General features: G+C 37.5%; 2 protein-coding genes across 2 annotated transcripts in view; one reads left to right on the forward strand and one right to left on the reverse strand.

Moving 5' to 3' along the window:
* LOC126490423 (olfactory receptor 4F4-like) overlaps window positions 1-5662 on the forward strand; it is a 22459-nt gene extending 16797 nt beyond the window's left edge. Inside the window, exon 4 of the mRNA XM_050125362.1 lies at window positions 5581-5662. Coding sequence (XP_049981319.1) covers window positions 5581-5662 — 82 coding nt within the window. The remainder of the gene's footprint in view (window positions 1-5580) is intronic.
* Window positions 5663-9213: 3551 nt separating this feature from the next.
* On the reverse strand, window positions 9214-10158 carry LOC126490424 (olfactory receptor 4K3-like). Its single transcript, XM_050125363.1, has one exon. The coding sequence runs from the start codon at window positions 10153-10155 to the stop codon at window positions 9214-9216; it is 942 nt and encodes a 313-aa protein (XP_049981320.1). The 5' UTR covers window positions 10156-10158.
* Between the last annotated feature and the right edge of the window lie 211 nt (window positions 10159-10369).

The following is a 10369-nucleotide window of genomic DNA, read 5'->3' on the forward strand; positions in this document are numbered from 1 at the left end:
AAAAAAAAAAAAGAAATTTCATTCTTTGAGCAAAGGACTTACTTCTTCCTCCTGATCGCCAGCTTAACATCACTTCCAACTACTTCACACTTGTATGTCTGTTCTGCTCCGAACATTCTCTCTACCATCCATACCCTAGGCATCTGTTTGTACTCTTATTTCTCTTTTCGGTTTCTGTCTGATTAACCTGTCCATTGGCAAGAGTTGGAGTGTTGAAGAATCCTACTATTAGCGTGTGGTGTTTGATGTGCAATTTAAGTTTTAGTAATGTTTCTTTTGCATGTGTGGGTACCTTTGTATTAGGGGCATAGGTGTTCAGGATTGAGACTGCATCTCAATTGGTTCTGTTATGAGATTAAAGTGTCCTTCTCCATCTCTTCTGACTGATTTTAGTTTGAAATCAACTTTGTTAGACATCAGGATAGGTACACCTACTTGTTTCTTATTTCCATTTGATTGGAAAACTTTTTCCCAACCATTTGTTCTGAGGTAGTCTTTGTCTTTGATGTTGAGGTGTGTTTCTTGTATACAGCAGAAGGCTGGATCTTATTTTCATATCTATTCTCTTAGCCTGCATCTTTTAATGGGTGAATTGAGTGCATTGATATTAATGACCAGTGGCTGTTAATTCCGGTTATTTTTCGGTAGTGGTATTTGTATGTTTCCCTTCTTTGGGTTATGCTGGTGGGAGGTTATCAGATGCTGGTGTTTTGGGGGTGCAGTTAGCTTCCTTGGGTTGAGGTTTTCTCTCTAATACTTTCTGTAAGGCTGAATTTGTGGATATGTATTGTTTAAATTTTTGTCATGAAATATCTTGTTTTATCCATTGATGGGGAGTGAAAACTTTGCTAGGTATAGTAGTCTTGGCTTGCATCCGTGGTCTCTTAGAGTCTGCAGCACATCTATCCAGGACTTTCTGGCTTTCATAGTATCCACTGAAAAGTCAGGTGTAGGGGCTGGAGAGATGGCTCAGCGGTTAAGAGCATTGCCTGCTCTTCCGAAGGTTCTGAGTTCAATTCCCAGCAACCACATGGTGGCTCACAACCATCTGTAATGAGGTCTGGTGCCCTCTTCTGGCCTGCAGGCATCACACACACAGAACATTGTATACATAATAAATAAATATTTTTTAAAAAAAAGTCAGGTGTAATTCTGATAGGTTTACCTTTATATGTTACTTGACCTCTTTCCTTTGCAGCTCTTAATATTCTTCATTTATTTTGTATGTTTTGTGTTTTGATAATTATATGGCAAAAATAAAATATTTTTATTTTTGATTCAGTCTATTTGGTGTTCTTTAAGCTTCTTGTACCTTCATAGGAATATCCTTCTTTAGGTTGATAAAGTTCTTTTCTATGATTTTGTTGAATATATTTTCTGCTCCTTTGATCTGGAGTTCTTCTCCCTTTTCTACCCCATTATTCTTAGATTTGGTCTTTTCATGTAGTCCCAGATTTCATAGATGTTATGTGTTAAGAATTTGTTGGATTTAATGGGTTTTTTTTTTGCCAGTAAGTCTATTTCCTCTATACTATCTTCAGCACCTGAGATTCTTTCTTCTATCTCTTGTATTCTGTTGGTTATACTTATCTCTGTAGTTCCTGTTCATTTACCCAGATTTTCCTTATCCAGAATTCCCTTGGTTTGTGTTTTCTGTATTAACTCTATTTCAGTCTTCATGTCTTGAACTGTTTCCTTTACCTGTTTGTTTTATCTTGGGTTTTTTTTTTTTTTTGAGGGATTTATTAATTTCTTCCAATTTTTTGTTTGTCTTCTCTTCTATTTCTTTAAGGTAATTTTGCATTTCCACTTTAAAGATCTCCATCATTTTCATAAAGTTAGGTTTAAAGTTGTTTTTTTTCTGCTTCTTCTGGGTTAGGATGATCAAGTCTTCTTGTTGTGTGAATGCTGGGTTGTGGTGTTACCATGTTGCTTTTTAGGTTGTTGGAGAAATTCTTGCATTGGCACCTACTCATTTCTTCCTTCAAATGAGTCTGGCAGTGTCTTTCTGTCCTGGTCCAATCCTTGCAGTGGCGGTCTGAGAGTTTAGGAGTTTTTCTTGGTCTGCTCTGTACTGTCAATATCTGTCTCAGAAAGCCTCTGAGGTCTCTATAAGTCTGTTCTCTTCATCTTCCCTCCTGGTTTGCTCTCTTTGTGCTCTCTTAATCCCCTCACTGTGGTAGCAAGCTCTTGGTCCCCTCAGTATTATGTAAGCTCTCAGCTCTTAGGAGGGGTGTGACTTGTAGCTTGGGGGTCTAGTGGATGGGTTTGGGCTTGAGGGGAGCCTAGCCACAGGAAATACCCTGCTGGTTGGCTAGAAAAGCCAAAGGACTTAGGGGAGGCACCCAGGTTTTTGTCCCACAGTGGAGGTACAAGAGAGTGGGGTGTCTTACCATGTGGCTGTTCACTCACTTCTTAAGTCCCTTCAGTACTGGAGTAGCTGTGTTTCAGAGTTCATCCAAGATTGCAGGAAGATAGGTGAGTTTGGGGGCAGAGTGTGGCTAGTAGCTTGGGGTGTCCAGCAGATGGGTTTGGGTTTGCGGGGAGCCTAGCCACAGGAAACTCCCTTTTGGCTGGCTAGAAAATCTGAGGAGTTTGGGGGGAAAGCCCAGGTTTTTGTCCCACTGTGGAAATGCTGAAAGTGAGGCATCTCACCATGTGGCTGCTCACTCACCTCTTAAGTCCTTTTGGTATTGGAGCAAGCTGTGTTTCCAAGTAAGAGTTTTACAATAAAATTTACAAGAGATAAATAAATAGGCAACTTGAACATATAGATCATGATTCATGTTATGTGAGAAAAATAAAATATAAAGTAAATATTGATTAACTTATTCAATTTAGAGTCTCTATCTAATGACCTTCTATAGGAAATATTCACAAAAGAGAAATGTGCAAAAATACTGGAATGATTCAGTAATGAATGAAATGAAAGGAATGAAAGCTGCAGAGAGACAATCAATAGAAGGAAAAAAAACTGCTGAATTAAATCAGCCACTATGCTTTAAAAATGTGTTGATCTCAGAATGGAAGCCATGGTATGTGCTACAATGGGGAGAAAGCTTTGCTTTTTTTTCCCATAGGAAACTAAAAGCTATGGATTCTTTAAAACTAAATAGATATCAGATACTTTATATACTAATGCTTCAACATATGCTCATCATTAACTCAAGAGCCTCAGATGGACCATTTCTTGTTACTTGGAGAGGAAACTTGGGTAATTATCCAGGTGGCTAGATGTCTCTGTCATTGCTCTAGCTTTGGAAGTTGATGTCTCTACACTTCTTGTTTACCGAGGGAATGCTATATCCTTTTCAGATATTTGATGGGCTTAAAGGCTACATAGCTATAGTTGCAACTTTCCTTGTTACCAAATTCAGAAAAGAAACTTACATAAGAGATGTGAAATTTATAAGGTTGAAAATCATAAAAGCTTAAGTTGTTTATCTACAAAGATGCCTCACAGTCTAAAAAGATATTTTTAGGATGGGAATACAAGCTATGATAGAAATGGTTAAGCAAGTTCATCAAGATAAGATAGATAATAGAGTACTTTCTCTGAATATGCTAAATATAAGTGGGTTATATATTGTGAATATAATTCTTATTTTTTTTTGTTTTTTGTTTTGTTTTGTTTTTTTGAGACAGGGTTTCTCGGTAGCTTTGGAGCCTGTCCTGGAACTAGCTCTTGTAGACCAGGCTAGCCTCGAACTCACAGAGATCCGCCTGCCTCTGCCTCCCGAGTGCTGGGATTAAAGGCGTGCGCCACCACCGCCCGGCTATAATTCTTATTATATATAGCTTTATTATGTTAAACTTAAAAACCTTTCCTTTATATTTAGAAAAGTAGGGGAAAAGCTGTGGAATATATGTCCACTGTCTGATGACATATTGCTCTGATTTGTGTAATAAAAACTGTACGGTTAATAGCTAGGCATGAGAAATAGGCAGAGACAGGAAGAATAGATAATCTAGGTGCACATGAGATAGCATCGAGGCCCAGAACAAGTCAGACACACAAAATAGGAAGGCGATAACCGCCACATGGTAGAACATAGATTAATAAAAAAATATGGATTAATTTAAGCTATAAGCACTAGTGGGACAAGTCTAAGATAAGGTTGAGTTTTCATAATTGATAAGTCTCTGTGTAATTATTTGTGAGCTGTTGGCCCAAAGGAATGTCTGATTACAAACCACTGCAATATGGAGCATTGTCTTAAACCTTATTTGTGCAAGTCAACTTAAATGAATTTTTTGACAATCAATAAAATTTGAGTAACAAGCAAGTTTTGATTGTAACAAATGTAGAGAGACAGAGATAGGAAGAATGAAATGAAAGCAAGAATGAGGGAAGGAAGTTAAAGGCAGAGAGGAGAAGAGAAAGGGGAGAAGGGAATTACAGAACCAATATTTTAGAGAAAAGAAATAATAAACTGAGACTGAGATGGACCTAACATCTTGTTTAACATATTCTCCAACATTCTCCCACAGAGATTTTGTTTTTATGCTTTTATAAAAGTACGGGTATTTTTATTGTTAAAAACAATTGTCCTCTAAAGACAGGATTTTTATCTTTTTTTCTCTCCCTCACCTCCTCCAGTCTCTCTTCCCCAACTTCCCTTCTCCCCCAGATTCACTCCCCTCTGCCTCTGCTGAAAGATGAGCAGGCCTCAGGGACATCAACCAAAACCGCATAACAATATGCAATAAGAGCAGGCACATTCATATCATCATAGCAATGCTGGACAAGACAACCCAGTAGGAGGAAAAGTGTCCCATTAATAAAGAGTCAGAGACAGCCCTCTTTCCCACTTCAAAAACACCCACAAGAACACCAAGCTATTTAATCATAATATATATGCAGAAGACCTAGGGCAGATCCCTTCGGGTTCCCTGATTTCTGCTAGATCCCATGAGTTCAGGACAGTTGATTCTGTGGGTCATGTTCCTGTGTTATCCCAGATTCCTCTCCTTCATATGATTTCCCAAGCTCTGAGTAAATGTTTGGTTGTGGGACTGCATCTGTTCCCATCAGTTGCTGGATGAAGTCTCTCTGGTCTCTTTGATGAGGATTCTCTAACCTCTGGTCACAGAATACTCTGCAGGAGGGCAAACTGTAGGACAAAGGTTTTATTTATGACTGTGTGACAGAAATTCCTGCTGGCCTGGCACCAAAAGGTTAGCAAGCAACCTCCACTACCCATGAATCCAGCTGAATGGCGTAGCTTTGTAGTTAGCACCAGCCCTAATCCATCCTTTGAGATACAGATGCTTTTTGCTGCCCTGTGTGAATATTGTGTGTGAGAGCTTCCCATGGATACATAGCCTATGCAAAACTTGGCTAAGGGAAACTCAGAAAACTGGTACCTCATGAATCAGGTATTTTCCCTTGGCATTGTATTTTTGGAAGCTTCATTCAAGTTGTTTTGAAATATGGAATTCTACTAGCTAAAGTGTAAACAGGCAAAAATAATTAAAATGCAAAGGGCTAAGAGAAAGTGCCTCAGTCCACGGAGGCTGAGTCCCCTGAGGCTGCAAAAGCTAAATTCATTCTCAAGGTTCTCTGAGTCTTCATTTCAGCCACCCCTTCGAACCTACGCTTCAGCGCCATGGTCCCATGGACATGGCTGCTTTGGTGTCCTTATACCTCTACAGAAGATAGCTGGGTCAGGCTCTGTCTCCCGTTTCTAGGGTTCTTTACTAGAATTACTCTCAGATTCCACGAAGTTCCCATTTTACTAGGTTTCCACCTCGCTCCTGAAATGTCCCCCAATTTTCTCCCTCACCCTGAACTGATTCCTCCTTTTTCCAAACCCACTTGTCCCCAGCCAATACTTGAAATCTATTCTATTTCCCCTTCCCTGGGAGATAGTTTTATCCCCTCTTAAGCCACTCTTGTTAGCCTTTCTGGGTCTGTAGACTAGAGCATGATTAAACTTTACAGCTAATATCCACATATGAGTGCGTACATACCATGTTTGTCTTTCGGGGTCTGTTTACCTCACTTGCTATCATTTTTTTCTAGTTCAGTTTGTTTATTTGCCTGCAATTTTTTATGATTTTATTTTGTTTTTAACAGGTGAGTACTTTATTGTGCAAATGTATCACATTTTCTTATTCCATTCTTTGGGTGGAGGGACACCTAGGTTGTTTCCAGTTTCTGATTATTATTCATAAAATTCGTCATGAAATCAAACATTGAAAAGATTCTACTCTGACTTGGTTAATTTTATGTGTGGATATTGTTAAATACCAGTAACAGTCTTTTTTTGTAAAATGCTAGCCTTGGTGTTTCTGTGAAGTTTTTCTCAGGTGATTTTCTTATATTGCTAATCTACTTTTTATTTTATTCATTCCTACGTTTAAAAGGTAGACTTCTTTATGTTGATTTATTTGAATTGTTACTTCTTCTACTCAATTCTATACCTTTGTTCAAGTACAATTAGTGAATTAAAATTGTGTATATTTAAGATGAAGAGTAATGTTTTGACATATTTGTACTCCATGAAATAATGTCCACAATGAAGCTAATAAAGAAATTGGAATTTTTTTAAGTTACCAGTGATTTTTTATATATGTATGTAGGGAAAAGTCTTTGGAACACACATCTGTATAAGCAATTCTAAATTGTATAACACTGTTTTAATAAGATGGAAATAGGGAATCCTGCAATGGTACCTATACCATAACAAACTCTGCCAGGCCACAGACCACATGGCCAGGGCTATTAAGAGATCTGGCCCTTGAAGTTCTGCAGGCCTCACCCAAAACACTCTCCACCAATATGCTCCATCATTGCTCACCCCACCCTGTACCAGGACCCTCACTGCCAATCTTTAAGCACAAATGACCAGTTCTGGATGCAGTCCTACCTCTCCTATTATTCTCTTCACTTTGCTACAAAAATCTCACTACACTTCCAACTCACTGTCCTTCCTTGGAACTTTAGCCAAATGGTCTGAAAACTCATTTTTTAAAAGTTCATCTAACAACCTAACTTAAGAAGCCACGACCTATCTTAAATCCACAACTAATATTGGAATAATACTTCCAAAGAAATCATCAATCATATAGCAATGGTCACCAACAAGAATAAATTAGGAAGTAAAGGATAGTCAAAGCATCCCTGAGCAAATAGGAAAGTGTTCCATGGGTTATTAGACATGAACTTAAACCATACTACAATGGCATGGTAATCAAAGCAAACTCCATTTGGAGCTTCTTCAGTGCCAATCATATTCTATTGAAGTAAGCAAGTTGTAGCTGCAAGAAGCATACGTGTCACACTGTCAAGAATAGCCTCATGTTATTAAAATATTTAAAATGACATATTCTGTAGGTCTTTGAAGTGTTTAAAGACCATGTATCTATGCAAATTATCTTTTAACCTTGAAAACATACCTAATGTGAATATAAATTTGATAACTATAGATGACTAACTACTAACCTGTATTTTTATATACTTTACACTTTTAAATGAGCTGCATAAGGACAATACCCAAAGCGAGAATAGAAATGTACACATAGAATAATGAAAGTAACTTTAATTTTGTTTCAATAAAACAAAATCCATACCAACGTAAAATATTTCAAGATTAAGAGTTGTGGTTTTGGGATTAAAGTAGATTAAAAATATACTTTTATCTTATTTCTATATCATATCCTCTTTTTATTTATAAAGAGATATTTCAATTTAAATCTTTTTAAGCCAATTGTCTGATTATGACCAATAGCAAGTTGTAACCAACTTCCTCCCCTTAAATGATAACAAACATCCATAACCCATCTTTTGGGAATGTGGACATTGCATTCTTTAAACTACTTTCTATTGTTTGATTGCTGGTATCATTAGGGGAACATTGAGAAAACGGGGATAATAATGAAATCCTGGCTTGTGTAGTCCATAACATTGTACTATCTCAGTCAATAGCCTTGAAGCTCTTTTTTATGTAGAATTTGAGGAGACAATAACAGGGACATTTTGAAATGCTGGATTACCTGCACTACAAGTTTTTATTGGTATGTGGTCCTCTTGTCCTGAAAATATATACACTTTCAAAGGTAGCATACTTTGTATGTATAAATATGTGCTGTGCACAAGTCAGCTGAATTTTTTTGTTTTGTTTTGCTTTCTATTTGAACAGGTAAAATGTACATTATGTGTCCTGTAGTTCTTCTAGTTTTTTTTTTATTTTTGTAGATACAGTTTTCTGAGTGTCTTTCCTGATCAAATCTGATTTTCTTTAACCCAGAAGGAATCCACATCTTCTCGTTTCCTGTAAAAATAAAAGCATAGCCTCTCCTCCAAAGCAAAACACAGTTTAACTTATATTTTGAAGTCAAGATATTTTTAAAATATATAGGCTGGTTTAATTATAATCCAATGTCTCTTAGTAACTAATAAATTTAAAGACAACCCAATAACATACAGAAGCAAGACTCTCTGTATTTCCCATCTTTATGTGTTTTTTCCTTTTATATTACTTTTTTTAACAAGTTTGTTTTATTGTTTTAAAATCATTAATTTCTTTTTTATGACTATCTAATCTTTTTTTCTCTCCCAAGCCTTTGTACATTTTTAAATATATTGCAACCTGTTTACAGGCTTTTTTTTGTCTGAAATTGTCTTTGTTGTGTATCTATTATCTTTTTATGACCACATGAGCTTTTAAACTGCTAAGCCACATGACTAGGTTTTGGTGACTGGCTCTACCCTGCTTGATTCCTAGAGAACCTAGCTTCATGGCATAAGTACCAGCAAGATTCACATTTACTGCCCCAACTCTTGGGAGATGTTGAGAACACACTGCCTCCAAGTAGTACATCACCTGCCACTCATAAGCTCCATTTATGGCAGTAGGGCCTTTTTAAAAAGTTGCACACATTTTTTTCTGCTAGCAATCAGCCAGGCAGGAAGCCTTCTCTTAATGGAGCTACGCCTCTACTTGCTGATATTCTACATATGGAAGGGCAGTTTCCAAGAAGTCATGTTTGACTCAGTTTTTGTGTGTTTAGAACCCTTTCCTAAGTTAGATCAGGTCTTATGTGGAAATTGTGACTCAATGTTAGAAGAACGTAGATTAATATAAATGGGTTAATTATAGTTGTAAAGCCAGTTAGTAATAAGCCTGAGCTATCAGCCAATCATTTCTAATTAAGATTAAGCTTTTATGTCTGTTATTTGGGAAATGAAAGGATAGAAAGAAAGTCTGCCTACAAAGAATTTCCTTTGGAATGGAGAAAGTTGCTTATGAACCTTTTCATAGCATTTTTCATCTCTTTATTTCTCAGCGTATAAATGGCTGGGTTTAAGAGAGGTGTAAAAACAGAGTAAAACACAGCAAAAAATTTGTCCAACCAGGTGATATTGAGTGGCCACACATAGATGAAGATACAGGGTACAAAAAATATCATAACTACTGTGATGTGGGCACTGCACGTGGACAGGGCCTTAGATGCACCAGATTTAGAGCTCTGGCGAACAGTAATAAGAATATATGTATAGGAAATGAGCAACAGAATGAAACATGTTACAGCCACAATCCCACAGTCAGCATTCATTAATGTATGTAAATAATTAGAATCTATGCATGCTAACTTGATTACCAATGGCATATCACAGAAAAAGCTGTCTATTTCTTTTGGGCCACAAAAAGGTAACCGGACAATCACGACTATGTAACTTATACCATGTATAAAGCCAGTGGTCCAGGAAGTCAACACCAACCCAATGCATCTTTTCAGGTTCATAATGGTGAAATAGTGGAGTGGTTTGCAGATGGCCACATAGCGGTCATAAGCCATTACCACCAACAGCACCATCTCTCCTGCAGCAATGCAATGGGCAAAGAAGACCTGGGACATGCAGCCTGCAAAGGAGATGGTCTTGTTTTCCCTGAGGAAGTCTGATATCATCTTTGGAGTAGTAATAGAAGAAAGCCACATATCGACAAAGGACAGATTGGCCAACAGAAAGTACATGGGAGAATGGAGATGGGGGTCAGTGGTGATTAAAACAAGGATAACAATATTTCCAGACACGATGAGCAGATAAAGTACCAAAAACATCACAAAGAGTACGACCTGAACACTCTGCGAGTGGGCAAGTCCCCAAAATATAAATTCTGACACCATGGACTGATTGCCTCCATCCATTTCACTGAGTCCTCAGAAGTGATCTACAAATTAAGAAAGATTATGAATTAGCCATATGAGGAAGGTTACTCCCTTTATAGAACTTAACATTCACTTTGAAACTTACCGAGATAAAAACACATACATATAGAGAGAAATCTAAGGCAACAGTGAGTTACCCTGCTGCCCAAGTGAAAGCTAATGAGCCAAGAGCAACTCCCCACGAAGAGAAGCA

The sequence above is a fragment of the Alexandromys fortis genome, unplaced genomic scaffold (genome assembly GCF_014885135.2).
Source record: "Alexandromys fortis isolate MF-2015 unplaced genomic scaffold, M_Fortis_MF-2015_v1.1 scaffold_229, whole genome shotgun sequence".
In the NCBI taxonomy this organism is placed as follows: domain Eukaryota; kingdom Metazoa; phylum Chordata; class Mammalia; order Rodentia; family Cricetidae; genus Alexandromys; species Alexandromys fortis.

Coding starts and splice junctions, on each gene's coding strand:
- LOC126490424 (XM_050125363.1), bottom strand. CDS start 10,155: ATGGATGGAGGCAATCAGTCCATGGTGTCAGAATTTATATTTTGGGGA.